Source organism: Bubalus bubalis, chromosome 5, assembly GCF_019923935.1.
Source record: "Bubalus bubalis isolate 160015118507 breed Murrah chromosome 5, NDDB_SH_1, whole genome shotgun sequence".
Lineage (NCBI taxonomy): Eukaryota > Metazoa > Chordata > Mammalia > Artiodactyla > Bovidae > Bubalus > Bubalus bubalis.
Genome location: NC_059161.1, coordinates 106,491,740 through 106,507,412, shown reverse-complemented (window position 1 = coordinate 106,507,412; position 15,673 = coordinate 106,491,740). Strand labels below are relative to the sequence as shown.

The 15,673-nt window shown below is 51.0% G+C and overlaps 1 protein-coding gene across 4 annotated transcripts in view; it reads right to left on the bottom strand.

Moving 5' to 3' along the window:
- Positions 1-15,673, bottom strand: part of PTPN5 (protein tyrosine phosphatase non-receptor type 5) — a 58,963-nt gene that overhangs the window by 9,481 nt on the left and 33,809 nt on the right. For 2 of the 4 annotated variants that reach the window (XM_044943494.2, XM_025286300.3), the window contains exons 4-9: positions 4,152-4,345; positions 3,500-3,607; positions 3,364-3,369; positions 3,181-3,258; positions 2,473-2,714; positions 1,154-1,343 (exon numbers count right to left, since the gene is read on the bottom strand). In XM_044943494.2, coding sequence (XP_044799429.2) covers positions 1,154-1,343; positions 2,473-2,714; positions 3,181-3,258; positions 3,364-3,369; positions 3,500-3,607; positions 4,152-4,345 — 818 coding nt within the window. Of the gene's footprint in view, positions 1-1,153; positions 1,344-2,472; positions 2,715-3,180; positions 3,259-3,363; positions 3,370-3,499; positions 3,608-4,151; positions 4,346-4,500; positions 4,636-15,673 lie in introns of all 4 variants that reach the window. The other 2 variants (XM_045165818.1, XM_006045631.4) reach the window with 2 other exon arrangements.

Sequence of the window (15,673 nt, the reverse complement as noted above, 5' to 3'; positions counted from 1 at the left end):
TTACCGGATGAGGTGTTTGATTGAGAAACTCGGCTTTGGGGCGCTAGCCCCTTACTTCCTCCTCCTCCTCCGACACTCCTGCTAAGAAAGAATTACAGGGCACCCCCATGGGGTGAGGCTGGCAATGTGCCAGCGCCACCTGGGGTGGTGGGAAACTTGCTTCATTCTCGTGGTTGGTATTAGGAAGCTTACTACTGCTACATACGTAACCCTCGTGTTAAACCTAGCCTTGGGACTTCGCTGCTGCTCCAGTGATAAGTAATCTGCCTTTCAATGCAGGGAACATGGGTTTGATTGCAGCTCAGGGAACTATCATCCTAAATGCCTCCGGGCAACTAAGCCTATGTGCCACAACTAGAGAAAGAAGCCTGTGGTCTGCAGCAAAGACTCAGAGCAGTCAAAATGGAAAAACAAAAACAAACAAGAACAGAAACTTACCTAGCCTTTATCAGCAAAAATAAAGGTGGTTTTGTGATCTTCTGTATTTTAGCTCTTAACTGGTTGAGTGCTCGGGCAGGTAAAACAGGGGGGTCATTTATAAGCCCCTCAAGTCCAACAGGAGGCAGCTGGAGGCTGCTGTTAAGAGTCTGGAGGGGGCGGTAATCAAAACCACCCTAAGCTGGAGCCACAGAACCGAGAGGTTTCAAAGGAGGATGAACATTGTTTGGTGATGCCAGGCAAAAGGAGAGTGGGAAAATGGGAGAGTCAGAAGAGAAGGCTTTCGGGAATTGTCTGGCGGGCCAGTGGTTAGGATTCAGCACTTTCACTGCTGTGCTCCAAGTTTAATCCCTGGGATTAGTGTAGCACACATCTCCAAATAAAGAAGAGAAGGCTTTCTAAGGCTTTTGAAGGACAGTCCTAGGTGATGATGACTTAAGAATGCCGCAAACACCAATCACCTGATGGGCACTTTGCACACATTCTGCATCTTTCGAATCCTTGCAACATCCCTGTTATCTTTATCCCCATTTTCCAGATGAGAAACTGAGGCCCAGAGAGGAAGCAGCTTGCCCAAGACAGTAGGAGAGGTAAGAATGAAATGATGTTCATCAGATGCTGAGTTTGGGGTACCCTGTTCCAAAGCCTTGCTCAGGGGACCAACATGAGCATAAAGGGCTGGCCCCTGTGGGGGCGCTGGCTCAGGGGGACTCACAAAGAATTCTGCCTGCAGCAGGAAGGGATCCAGGGCCTTCTCGTGAAGCTCTTCAGCCTGGAGCACGCGGGAGGCGCTGAGCAGGTACTCTCGGGCTGACTCCTCGCGGGGGGACATGAGATAGCCGAAGCCCTCCTCATTGCAGCCTGGCGTGCACATGTCCAGGGTCAGGGAGACATTGGAGCCCCTCCTGGAAGGACCGGGAAGGGGGGCAGTGAGTATCAGGGGCAGGGAAGGCCATTAGCTGGGGGCCTTGGAGCAGGAGGATGAGGGAGTGGGAGATGGGGTGGGAACCCGATGGGTCCCAGGGAGAGGAGTGGGTGTGATGTCACCCCAACACAGACAGCATGAGGCTCAGCCCCAAGGCTTAAGCCTGCCACCCGCTCCTGCCTCATGCAGCAGGTAGCTAACTGAGTGTGGGCTTGGGCCCCAGTCCCAAAGATTCCATGTGAGGCCCCTCAATACAGTCCTTCCCTGCACTCTCCTGTGCCCCTGCCAGAGGCAGCTCCCAGAGCCAGGGGAAGCTCACGGAGAAGGCACATGCCTGGGGCAGAGAAGCAGGGCTCCACCCTCGGTACCCCAGGGCCACAGCCTCCAAGGACATCTAATCCAGGAGAGGCTCGGGAAAGATGGGATCCCAGGGGTAGCACAGTGGAGCAAGGATGAGTGGACTGAGCAGACCCTGCTGTGTTCAGAGTCGACTGGCCCATTACCCTCATTACCTAGAAAGGGAAACTGAAAGCCACAGAGGGGATAAGAATTGCCCAAGCACGTACAGTAAGGGGGTGGCAGAGCTGAAACAAAAACCTAGGTTTTCTGACTCCTTCTCCAGTGCTCTTTCCATGACATCATGTGGACAACACAACCCTGGTGGGGTCTAGCTAACCCAGCCAGGCTCTGCAGAGGGTGTTGACACCTCCCAACATGTTCTGCGTGGAACTCTACGAGACACTATGAAAGCAGGGTTCTGTGGTCGGATGACTTTGAGAAAGGCTACACACAACCCCTTGTCAATCTACAATGACTACAAGCATATTAAAGGCTTCCAACAAGTCCTACAGCAAAGAAATCTATCCAAGCCACAAGAGTTGTATGTGTGAGTGTGCACACCTGTGCAGGCCTACATGTCTGTGTGCACTAACAACGTTTCTTAGTGTTCACTTTGGGGCATTCAGATCTACATGAATCAGACCTGAAGAGCACATGTCTGCATTGGTGAGGCTATGAGCTCAGCTCTGCCCTGGGCACTAGGAGTCAGAGTCAGGCATCTGCCCTTCCGACAGGGAGCTAAGAGCTCCATGCGCCTCTGCCGCACCCACCTTTCCTGCAGACCCATGGCTTTGACAGTCAGGGAGGTGGGGTCAGCCTCCAGCTTGATGTCCATCACGCAGTCAAACACAGGGGTCTCGGGGACAGGGTCCAGATCCAGGAAGTCATCCTCGACTTTCTCCTCCATCCACTCCGAGTAGGTGAAGGAAGGCTGACGGCTTACCGACTGGCGTCTGTCCTCAGGGGGCAGCGGGCTGGTTGGTTCTGGGGGAGTCCTCAGGAGGAGCCACACCTAGTTGGGGGCATAACTGGCATCATGGACCATGCTGGCAGCAGCCCCCGGATGATGGCATGTCCAGGGGCTTGAGCTCCCTGCCGCTCCATGTGTCTGGAGCAGGCTTGTTCTCCTGGGAACTGTCTGCAGAGTACCACCGCTTACCTAGATGGGAGGCTACCTAGATGTCCTCCCAGCCCCTTCCTTCCCCAACCCTCAGGTTCTTATGCTTTAAAACTTTCTTAGTGGGGTGGGGTGTTCCTACTCTGGTTTTCACACTGTCTCAGCTTCTTTCCCCAGCCAAGAACACTGCAAACCAATTTTGAGAAAGAAGGGGCCTCTCCCCACCCCCACCCCAGCCTGGGCACATTGGTGGAAGAAGACAGGTGCCCCTCCTCAGCCCTACCCGCAACGTCTAGTCTGTAGGTCAAAGGGGACAAGGTGGGGACTGGGTCTTGGGGTCGAGGGTCAGGAGGAGCCTTACCAGGGTGGTGATGAGGATCACACAGAGAGAGACCAGCAGCAGACTGGGGGCATCCCAGGTCCCAGTGCCCAGCCAGGCCTGGGGAACATCAGACAAACAGCTCAGGGTGATACGGGTAGGGGGTGGGGGCGCGTTCTCATCTATTTCAGCACGGGTAAGATTGAGGCTCTGAGAACTTTGTACCTGGTTCTGGGGAGGCGACAGGAAGAAGCCTTTCAGGGTTATCCTCTGAACTCAAAGAAGCCCCAGGCAGGGGCTGGTGGGGCTGGAGGCCCCCAAGTGCTCCCTCCTACCCTGGGGCTTCCCGGAGCTTACTCACCGAGGGTCCCAGCTGCTCCAGGAACGTTAGTGTGGAGGAGACGATGTCTGTGGTGTTCTGTGTCCAGATGGGGCCAAAGCCGCTGAGCCAGAGCATCCCACAGGCGAGCTGGGGTGGCCGGGGCCAGCGCACTGAGTTCAGAGTCTGGCCTCCTTGCCCCCATATCTCCCCGTCCCCACACCCTCAAGAGTTCACCTGGAGCCTCAACCTACCGCCTACCCCACCTCACCGCCCCCACCAAGGTCTGGGCTGTGCAACGGAGGCAAGGGCCTAGGACTTTGCCTGGAGAAAATCTGACTTAAGGGAGCCTTTGCAGAGGGGAGCCCACCACCCCACCAGGTATACACATCACAGGGAGAGTCTCCTAGAGGTCCCTCCAGAGAGAGGAAGTCTTCAGAAGGACGCCCGCAGGACCATGGGGGGCGGGGAGCCAGGCCTGCATCCCTGCTTCTGAGCTCAGCGCATGAGGGGCTCAGCCCTCAAGGCTGTGGCTTGGAACTCCAGGCTTCTCCTCACACCAGCCGGAGGGCCGCAGGCACAAGGAAGGCCCCTCACTCCTCTGTGTCCCCAGGTGGCCATCTTGGGGAGGAAGTGGAGGCCGTCCCTCAACCCGCCCTCCCTCCAGGCCCCGCGAGGCCTGTGATGTCCTTACCAGGAACTGGGAGGCAGCCAACAGGCACAGGCTGCTTCTGGCAGTGAGGGAGTGGCTCCCGGTGCCTCGAGGTGGCGGCTTCTGAGCTGGCTCTGAGGGCGGTGAAGCAGGTGGGGGCGGTGGCATCTCTCTCTGTGAGGCCGCGGGCCCCTCGGCCTGGTCCAGCGCCTCCATCCCTACCGGCTGGTGGACACCTGCAGAAGGTGACAGTGTGGCCGGTGACCCGGGCCCTGCCGACCCCGCGGGCCGCTCCTTCTAGGGTTGCCGTGGCTTCCTCTCAATCCAAGATCAGCCAGCCTGGCTCCACTTCCAGCAGTCACCCTCGATTAGCAAAGCAATATTCACCTACCTTCGTCAGAAAGAGCTAAGTGTGGGTGGACAAATTATTTCTCTTTTATTTCTCCAGTAACAGAGTTAAAATGGCAGGAGGTTTTTCAGGGAGTTAACATCGTGGTGTTTACGCAGCTTCATTCTGTTCCCATTTCTTAAGGAAACAAAAAACAACCACCTCAAACTCAATTAAAAGAGAGAGAGACGGAAAAAAAAGGCACAGCATAACCAGGCCGTGACCCTGAACAGCTCACCCACGCCTGCCCTCCCGGTTTTTGTCTCTCATGTTCTGTACCCTGACTTGACAAGGTCACAGCCGCATGCCCCTGCCCCACCTTGAGACACCACACTGAGGGGAGTGAGGGTGGTCAGGTGGCAGTGGAGCAAAACCTTGGGGTAGCAGAACCGATGTCAAATATCTGGGATCCAGTTCTGGGTCTGTCCCTGGTTGTGTGATCTTGGAAGAGTCACCCCCTCCTTGCTGGACCTCAGTTTCCACACCTCAAAAGCAGGGGCAAAGCTCCTCCCTTGGCTTTCTAACTGTGTTTCAGGGAGCCCTGGCGTTTTTCTCGGGTGACCCAGCTATGACCAGGTGCTCTGAGTCCCCATACCCAAGCCTCAGCCATGGAAGCTGTTCAGTGGCATTCCATATAGTGGGTATCCTCTAATATCATTTCAACACAAGCCACCACTAAACAAGTTTGAACAGCACTGGGCTAGAGCTGAGGCCCCAGTGGAGTGGGGGATTCCGGCAGCACCACCTTACTGAACTCCCCATCCAAACTGACACTGTCGAGTCTACTGCCAACAAGAGAGGGACCATGGGACTTCCCTGGCAGTGGTCCAGTGGTTAAGACTGTTTCCAATGCAGGGGGTGTGGGTTCAATCCCTGGTCAGGGAACTAAGATTCCAAGTGCCATGTGGTGGTGTGGCCAAAAAAAAAAAAAAGAGAGGGACCAGCAAAACAGATGTGTATGGCTTGACAGTGAGGGGTTGGGACAGTTCACATATTATGTATATGACACAATGGACTCCTTTTCTGGATGGGGGACTTGGAATAGCCATAGACAAGACACCATGTCTGCATGCTCGATTGCTTATGTGACAAATACTTACTGAACCCCTCCCACTGCCTGGATCAACAGTGTGGAGCAGAGAGCTGGGTCCTGGAGATGCCTGTACTTCTATGCCAGTATTTCCCTCTCTTCCCAGACCTGGCCCTGTATGGCTCCCCACCTGCTGTGGTCCAGCCACACTTCTTGGCAGTTCCTCAGGTGAACCCACCCACTGTGTTCTGAGAATCTTGTCCTCTCTGCCAGGAACATTCCTCCAACATCCTGCTCCCCTCACCTGCCTCCAAAACACTTTGCCAAGTTAACTCCTACTCATCCTGTAGAACTCCATCATTTGTCTCCTAAAGCAGGTCCTCCCTGTCATACACACCTGGCAACCCACGTCTCTCCTTCATATGGCCAGCAGAAATAATACACTTGGAGCATAGCCCTGCTCAGAGTGCTTTGCTCATGTTAATCTATTCACTCTTCATGGTACCCTATGAAGTTGGCACTCCTGTTATCCTCATTTTACAGAAGAGGAAGATGAGGTGCAGAGAGACTAAGTGGTGGGTTTGAACTAAGTCACCTGGACAGGGATTTGATTTAGGTCATACCTGAATGGTCTAGTGGGTTTCCCTACTTTGTTCAATTCAAGTCTGAATTTGGCAATAAGGAGTTCATGATCTGAGCCACAGTCAGTTCCTGGTCTTGTTTTTGCTGACTGTATAATGCTTCTCCATCTTTGGCTGCAAAGAATATAATCAATTTGATTTCGGTATTGACCATCTGGTGATGTCCACGTGTAGAATCTTCTCTTGTGTTGTTGGAAGAGGGTGTTTGCTATGACCAGTGTGTTCTCTTGGCAAAACTCTGTTGGCCTTTGCCCTGTTTCATTTTGTACTTCAAAGGCAAATATGCCTGTTACTCCAGGTAGCTCTTAAATTCCTACTTTTGCATTCCAGTCCCCTATGATGAAAACGACATCCTTTTTGGGTGTTAGTTCTAGAAGGTCTTGTGGGTCTTCACTGCTGCTGCTGCTGCTGCTAAGTCGCTTCAGTTGTGTGCGACTCTGTGTGACCCCATAGACGGCAGCCCACCAGGCTCCCCCGTCCCTGGGATTCTCCAGGCAAGAACACTGGAGTGGGTTGCCATTTCCTTCTCCAAAGCATGAAAGTGAAAAGTGAAAGTGAAGTCACTCAGTCATGTCCAACTCTTCGCGACCCCATGGACTGCAGCCCACAAGGCTCCTCCGTCCATGGGATTTTCCAGGCAAGAGTACTGGAGTGGGGTGCCATTGCCTTCTCCGGTGGGTCTTCACAGAAATGTTCAAACTTTAGCTTCTTTGGTGTTACTGGTTGGGGCATAGACTAGGATTGCTGTGATACTGAATGGTTTGCCTTGGAAATGAACAGAGATCATTCTGTCATTTTTGAGACTGCACCCAAGTACTGCATTTCAGACTCTTTTGTTGACTGTGAGGGCTACTCCATTTCTTCTAAGGGACTCTTGGCCACAGTAGTAGATATAATGGTCATCTGAATTAAATTCACCTGTTCCAGTCCATTTTAGTTCACTGATCCCTAAAATGTTGATGTTCACTCTCGCCATCTCCTGTTTGACCACTTCTAATTTACCTTGATTCATGGACCTAACATTCCAGGTTCCTATGCAATACTGTTTTTTACAGCATTGCATTTTACTTCCATCACCAGTCACATCCACAACTGGGTGATGTTTTTGTTTTGGTTCTGTCTCTTCATTCTTTCTGGAGTTATTTCTCCACTCTTCTCCAGTAGCATATTGGGCACCTACCAACGTGGGGAGTTCATCATCATATATTTTTGCCTTTCCATACTGTTCATGAGGTTCTCAAGGCAAGAATACTGAAGTGGTTTGCCATTCCCTTCTCCAGTGCAATAATACATGATGGTTTTTACGTGTTCAAATTTATAATGTTTAGTATAGCACCTAGCATAGAACTAAAACAAATAATAGGTTTCTAATAACTATTGATTGATTGTAGTCAAGAATAATTAGCTACAGTATGTGAACTATGAACTTCCAGATGTTCAATCTGGATTTAGAAAAGGCAGAGGAACCAGAGATTAAATTGTCAACATCTGCTGGATCATCAAAAAAGCAAGAGAATTCCAGAAAAACATCTACTTCTGCTTTATTGATTACACCAAAGTCTTTGACTGTGTAGATCACAACAAACTGTGGAAAATTCTCCAAGAGATGGGAATACCAGACCACCTTAGCTGCCTCCTGAGAAATCTGTATGCAGGTCAAGAAGCAACAGTTAGAATCAGGGAACAACAGACTGGTTCCAAATTGGAAAAGGAGTATGTCAACGCTATATATTGTCACCCTGCTTATTTAACTTATATGCAGAGTACATCATGTGAAATGCTGGGCTGGATGAAGCACAAGCTGGAATCAAGATTTCAGGAAGAAGTAACAATAACCTTATATACGCAGATGATACCACCCTTATGGCAGAAATCAAAGCACTAAAGAGCCTCTTGATGAAAGTGAAAGAGGAGAGTGAAAAAGCTGACTTAAAACTCAACAGTCAAAAAACTAAGGTCATGGCAACTGGTCCCATCACTTCATGGCAAATAGATGGGGGAAACAATGGAAACAGTGAGATAATTTATTTTGGGGGGCTCCAAAATCACTGCAGATGGTGACAGCAGCCATGAAATTAAAAGATGCTTGCTCCTTGGAAGAAAAGTTATGACCAACCTAGACAGCATATTAAAAAGCAAAGATGTTACTTTGCCAACAAAGGCCCATCTAGTGAAGGCTATGGTTTTTCCAGTAGTCATGTATGGATGTGAGAGTTGGACCATAAAGAAAGCTGAGTGCTGAAGAATTGATGCTTTTGAGCTGTGGTGTTGGAGAAGACTCTTGAGCGTCCCTTGGACTGCAAGGAGATCCAATCAGTCCATCCTAAAGGAAATCAGCCCAGAATATTTATTGGAAGGACTGATGCTGAAGCTGAAACTCCAATACTTTGGCCAACTGCTGCAAAGAATTGACTCATTGGAAAAGACTCTGATACTGGGAAAGATTGAAGGTGGGAGGAGAAGGGGACGACAGAGGATGAGATGGTTGGATGGCATCACCAACTCGATGGACATGAATTTGAGCAAGCTCCGGGAGTTGGTGATGGACAGGGAGGCCTGGCGTGCTGCAGTCCATGGGGTTGCAAAAAGTCGGACACTACTGAGTGACTGAACTGAACCTGGACAGTCCCTTGAACTACATTATACTCCCTACAGTGTGTCCAAATTATTTGTTGAATATCATCTTTCCCAGTCCTTTGTAAGTTCCATGACGGGAAGAGCAGTTTCGGTCATCATGATTGTCCACAGCATATGGCATCAGTGCTAGCGTGTAGGTCTACAGTAAATATTTCTGTGGTGAGTGAATGAGGATGGACAAGTGATAGACAAGGATGATGATACATTTGAAAAGTTGTGCTGGGAACTTCCCTGGTGGTTCAATGGTTGAGAGTCTGCCTTGCAATGCAGGGGACGTGGGTTCAATCCCTGGTACAGGAACTAAGAGCCCACAAGCCTCGAAGCCCGCATGCTGCAACTAGAAAGCCTGTACACCACAACTGGAGAGCCAATGCGCAGCAACTAGAACCCGACGCAACCAAATAAATAAATGAATACACAAATAAATTTAAAGAAAAGAAAAGCTGTGATGATGCCAGTAGATCCTATAGATGAAACATCCAACTTGGCACCTGGCACCCATCTTGGCACTAAGTGCTCAAGACACATCAGATAATAATGACCAAAGGTAACTCCTGCCTTTAAAGGCTCAAGTCAGCTGGGTAAAACAGGCCCGTGGATCCGTATTTACCATACAGCACATTAAGTGAAAAATCTAAGTGCTGGTGGAGCCTAGGGCCCTCTGCCTTTGCCCTGGGAGGCTACCATTACTAACCACATGAGCAGACACCTCAGATCCTGGCCAGCAAGGTGAAAAAGGAAAAGCCGCTGTTAAGAGATGGATCACATCGGAAGTCGAAAGTTTCCACGACTAAGCAGGAGGTCAGTTACTCAAGCCGCAAGTTTTCCACCCACACCCTCAGAAACAGTGGTCGATACGTGATTGCAAACACGGATGGGTGGGACAGTACAGCTCAGAGGCTACAGGGCTTGACTTGTGACACTCACACTGGACCCTGGGCAATCCGTTCTCCTTCCTGGGTCTCAGTTCCCTTAATTGTAAGAAGAGGGAGAGCTCAGAGCTTCTCAGATGTTTCTCCCATCTTCAGAACGGAGGGGACATGGGTCTTTGGGGAAAGACTGCAAGTCACATGACCTGGTCTTTGCTGCTTTGTTTTAAAATTCATGGGCGTTCTTTATTCTATTCTGTGGCATATCTGCACTTGTTTTGATCTTAATGTTTTTTTCCCCTCCCAAAGCTTGGAATCAAATTTATGCTTCAGGAAAATGTTCTACATTTATCCTGTGGCTTTGCCCTCAGGGGTACATGCACCCCAGTCTGAGAAGCCTGGAACCTGCCTGCAATAAAACATCATCATGCTGCCGTTAAAAATGACTCTGTAGATGAATATTTAATAACGGGGGAAGAAATTTCAATGGTGTGGAGTAAGAAAGGCAAAGTTACAAAACAGCTTTCTCTGCTTGTCCTCAAAAACTAAGAAAGTATAAACATGCATATAAAAAGGTGGAGAATCCCCGATGAATGAAGAGAGGTTGGTGACTTCCCTGGTGGTTCAGTGGTTGAGAATCTGCCTTCCAATGCAGGGGACGAGGCTTCGATCCCTGGTTGGGGAACTAAGATCTCATATGCTTTGGGGAAACTAAGCCCGTGTGCCACAACTAGAGAAGTTCATGCAATGAAGACCCATTGCAGGTAAAATTAAACAACCACAACAAAAAGATGACGGATTAACTCAAGTGGTGCTCAGTGAGCATGAAGCACAGTGGACGCTGGGCACATAGTAAGTGCTCAATGAACTTCATACACGGTACATGGGAAGAACAGAAGTAGGGTAGTAACAATAGTTTTTGCAGGATGGTGAGAACAGAGTGATATTTTTCATTGTTACTTACTCTAAATTTCCTATAATAATGGGCACATACATATAGAGATAAATATATATGTATATACATATTTATTTATTAATATTTGTAATGAGGAAAAATATTTTTAAAAAGAGGGTACCGTTCTGAGTTCAGATATAACAGGGCCTGGTTAGTATTCCTGGGTCCAGGGCCCTGATGCTGACCTGTCACGTCTAAATGCAAGTGGGGGGACTGGAGAGATGGAGAGGGAGTGCAAGGCTCTGTGAGACCCACCCAACAGGAGCACAGCCACTCAGAACACGGGTCCCCTGACAATGCTCCACCATCACTTCTGCATATGAAAGATGGCAGGTTAACTGCCTGGCACCTTATGGGGGTGGAAGAAAAACTGTAGGTTTGAAGGGTCCTGTATGTACCTTTCAGAGACAAGGGTGGAGGCTGGTCTTTTTTTTTAACTCACAGAGTACCTGGCAGTCCTGGAGTCCAGGTGAATCCAACTAAGCGTGTACCTTTCAGGGCTGGGCTTATTTAAAACCTTTCCTGGACAGAAATCTAACATGTCTTCACTCAGGAAGATGCCTGCACACACACACACAGACACACACACACACACACACACCATCAGTTCTGTATATAGTTCTGGAGGGGATTCATGGACCTCAGGTTAAGAACCTCAGATCTCAGGGGTGGGGAGCGAAGGTCTGTGATCAGGTGGCAGAGGGGAGGTAGAGAACTGGGCTGAGTTTAGTCTCTGCTCATTCATGTGTGAGTTCAACACACGTTGAGCACCAATTATATGCTGTGCCAAGCACCGGACTAGGTTTTGTGGATACGTACAGATCAGTGAATGGGCTTCCCTGGTGGCTCAGATGTTAAAGAATCTGACTGCAATGTGTGAGACCTGGGTTTGATCCCTGTGTTGGGAAGATCCCCTGGAGGAGGGCTTGGCCACCCACTCCAGTATTCTTGCCTGGAGAATCCCCATGGACAGAGGTGCCTGGCGGGCTCCAGTCCATGGGGTCACAAAGAGTCGGACATGACTGAGCGACTCAGCACAGCACATACAGCAGTGAACGACACAGAGCCTGCCCACGAGAACCACTGAGGTCTTGGGCCACTTTGTTCTTTGGGTTCTGCTCCTAGAGATCACACGGGCCCTTTTCTTCACTCTGTCCATCCTTCCACTCACTGTCCTGCTCAGGAATGAGAGCGCCAGCTCTCTGGGCAGCCCCATGCAGCTCCCGGAGCGCCTGTGTGCACGCAGCTCCTTTTGCTTCTCTCGGCAGCAGCCCCCAACCCTGGGGGGTAGGCATTAGCATCGTCAACCCCGTTCTGCTGTCTGCCGGTGAGAGGCGGGTGCTTGTGTCAAGGACTGGCTTTTCAGTAGTTCACAGCGAGGTAGCTCCTCTGTCACGCATGGAGCCCTGACTCAGAGGCAGCTTGCTGACAGCGATGGAACACCCGGCTCCTCACCGGCTTGCCTCCTGCATGGGGTGAAGGAGATTTTTCAGGCATGGAAATCGGGCTGAGCGAGCTGAAGTGGCTTGCCCAAGTACAGGCAGACCCAAGAGGCAAACCCTGGTCTTCCTGATACCCAGTGATCTTTCTGCTTTCCCAAACTGCTGCTCAAGAAAGGGCCACTATGGCAAAGGCGGGGAGAGACTGAGAACCTGGGAGGCAAGGAGGGAGTCCCTGTGTCTGCGGGATCCTTGAACCCTAACCAGCAGCATGGGGGTGGTGGTGCGGCTTTTGTGCCTGATCCTGGCTGACGGCTCCTCAAAGCCTGCATCATATGAAAGGGAGGCTCACGGGAAGGCAGGGGCTCTGAACCCTAGGCCAAAGCTCTAGGGGCTCTGGGTAGAGCACGCAGGCAAAGGGCCTTGAGAGTTTAGTTGGCAAGTGGCAACACCGTGACCCCTCTCCTGTCACCTGGCACCCAGGTCCCACCACCAAACTCTGCAGCCAGGGTATGCCCTGGGGCTGGCAACACCTGAGCCCAAGAACCTACAGCTGCTCCTGGTGACTCATCCTTGGAGCTGCCAGCTGCCATCCATCAGGACTGGAGCCGGAGGCTGGCTCAGCCTGTTCCTGTTGACATGAGGAGGGAGATCCTGGCCCATTCAGCTTTTCTTCCCTTCCCAAACGTGGCCAGGAGGGACCTCCCCACCATACTGACACAGTCACAGGGCTGCTGACCAGCGGAACACCACGCTTAGCCCTGCCAGGGCTTCCAGAACCACTGATGGGCAGAGTCTGACTGGCCCTGAGGGGAATCTGGTCTAGTTTGCTGCTTTCTCAAACGGGGAAACTGAGGCCAAGAGGGAAAGTGGCTTGCCGTAGGTCATCAGCCAGCCACAGGCAGAGCCAGGACCACTGAGGGCTAAGGCCTACCGAGTGCTCACCACATGTGGGCGCTGCTCTAAGTGCTTCATATATATTAACTCATTTAATCTTCAACAGTTCTAGGAGGTACTGCTCTCACTCCCATTTTACAGATGAGGAAACTGAGGCACATGGGCGCTCAGTCACTTGGCTGAGGTCAGCTAATAATGGGCAGAAGCTAAAACCAGAAACCAGGCAGCTTGCAGCCACAGCCCATACCACGAACCAACCCACCAGATGAGACTACCTCCAGTGATCTGCTGTCCTTACCTGGGCATTTTAAGAATGCATGCCCGACCCTCCAAGTGTTCATAAGTATGGCCTCATCCCTGTGGGAAATGATGCCTGGCACTACAGCCCATCACTGTGTGTGAAACCCCACCTTTAGACATGGACACGTGTATAGGATTGCTGCTCCTACCTCACTGTGGGGAGGAAGGGAGTAGAGGCTAGAGGGGCAGGAGGCTGAGTGCTGTTTGCAGACCCCCGATGAGGCTGTGCTAGGGGAAGGGGGCCTGTCAAGAGATGAGAACAGGACCAACGTGTGGCTGCTCTTGGGAAGCAGATTTCCAAGTATCTCAGAGACACTATGGGTTCAGTTCCAGGCCACTGCAATAAAGCAAATAGTGCAATAAAGCAAGTCACTCTAGTTATTTGGTTTCCCTATGCATACAGAGTTACGTTTATACTCTGCTAAAGTTTATTAAGTGTGCTGCTGCTGCTGCTGCTGCTGCTAAGTCACGTCAGTCATGTCCAACTCTGTGCGACCCCATAGACGGCAGCCCACCAGGCTCCCCCGTCCCTGGGATTCTCCAGGCAAGAACACTGGAGTGGGTTGCCATTTCCTTCTCCAATGCATGAAAGTGAAAAGTGAAGGGAAGTCGCTCAGTCGTGCCCAACTCTTTGCGACCCCATGGACTGCAGCCTACCAGGCTCCTCCGTCCATGGGATTTTCCAGGCAAGAGTACTGGAGTGGGGTGCCATTGCCTTCTCCAATTAAGTGTGCAGTAGCATTATACCTGAAAAACCAATGTACAACTTTAAAAAATAATGCTGCTTTAAAAATGGCACTGACAGACTTGCTTGATGCAGGGTTACCACAAAACTTCAATTCGTGAAAAACGCAGTGTCTGTGAAGCTGGATAAAGCGAAGTGCAGTAAAGGGCAGTACTTTATAACAAGAGCCAGCTCTTGGACCTGGCCCCACCCAGTCAGGACTGCAGCCCTGGCAGTCTCTACAAGAGGCTTGTTTCTGGACAGGAAGCTTGTTCTGTGGGGACTTCCAACAAAAGCTCTGGAATCACCAGACTTAGGTTTGAACCCCGATGGTGCCACTGACAACCTGTGTGGCCCTGGGGAAGCAACTCAATCTCTCCTCCGGACAGCAGATCCACTAAGTCTTGCTAGCTGGGGTCTGAGGATGCCATCAGGTAAAAAAAAATGCCCAGTGCTTCGCCTGGTCCCTGGCACATGGTGAACACTCAGTAAACAGCAGCAGAATTTAGAGAAGAAGGGGAAGACGGGAGGGGATCAAGAAGGGCAGGCAGCAGAACTTGCCTTTCATCTGCCAGGTGAGCCCCTCAGGAGGACAGTGGGGGTCCCACACTCTACATGGGCAGGGGCTTTGAGGCTGCCGGCGGGCACCTGGGGTCGGTGGATGGAGTGGACATGGGCTGGGGGTGGTGGAAGTGGGGAAGCTTTGTCTCTCTCAGTTAATTAAATCTGAAATGCTAACAAGCTTCCAAAACAAAAGCCAACTCAAGTACTCTTTGGATGGCATATAATAAAATGGTTCTATCTGAAATTGCAAACAGCTTTGTTGCTGCAAACAAAGGCTCGGTTCTTTGTTCCTCTCTGGAGCGGAGGCCCAGAAGTACAAGGGTGAAAAGGGTCAATGAAACTCTGAGGGTGCAGTGCCTTCCTCCCTCAAGCCATGGTGAGAACTAAAAGAACACATGGAGAGGCCCTGAGAGGTGGGGCCAGAGGTTCCAAGTGCCTGAGACTAAAGCACCAACATGGAGCGAGGGGGGGACAGACTTGGGAGAGCCTCTTGCTCCACGCTCCCACTTCACAGATGAAGAAACTGAGGTCTAGAGAGTAAAAGGCAGAACCAGGACTGGCGTGCATGTCTTTAACCCTCTGTTTCGGTTCTTACTCATTGAGCCAGCAAGGGATGTTTCATAGGGCCATCTGTGGGTGTCTGATAGTCTGAGGCCTCCCTCCCTGGAAGCAGGAGGCTGGGTCCTGCTAAGTGCCCTCAGAGGTCTTAGAAAGTCCAGGGGATAGTGGGTGAGCAAGGTCGACCCAAGATCCTGCCTCCCCCGTCCAGGGACAGATATGCTGACAAACCCCAGCCCAGCAGAGGCTGCTGCCTTCAGATAGCCCTCGGCAGCCAGGGAGGCTCACAACACTGGCCAAGTGGCGGGGGGCCTGGGTAGCAGTTCTGGCTCTGTTAACTTGTGGGCTCTGTGACCCTGGGCATCTCATGGCCTCTGTGGGCCTCAGAGGCCTACTGTAAATTCAGAGTGTGCCTAGAGATCTCTAAGGGTCCTTCTGGCACTAAAGAGCCACTGTTTCCTTAAAAAAAAAAAAGCAAACAAATCTGAACCCTTGCTGTAGTTTTGTTCAATGGCTTCCCCTTGTTCTTGGGATAAGGACCCAGATCCCCGCCATGGCCATC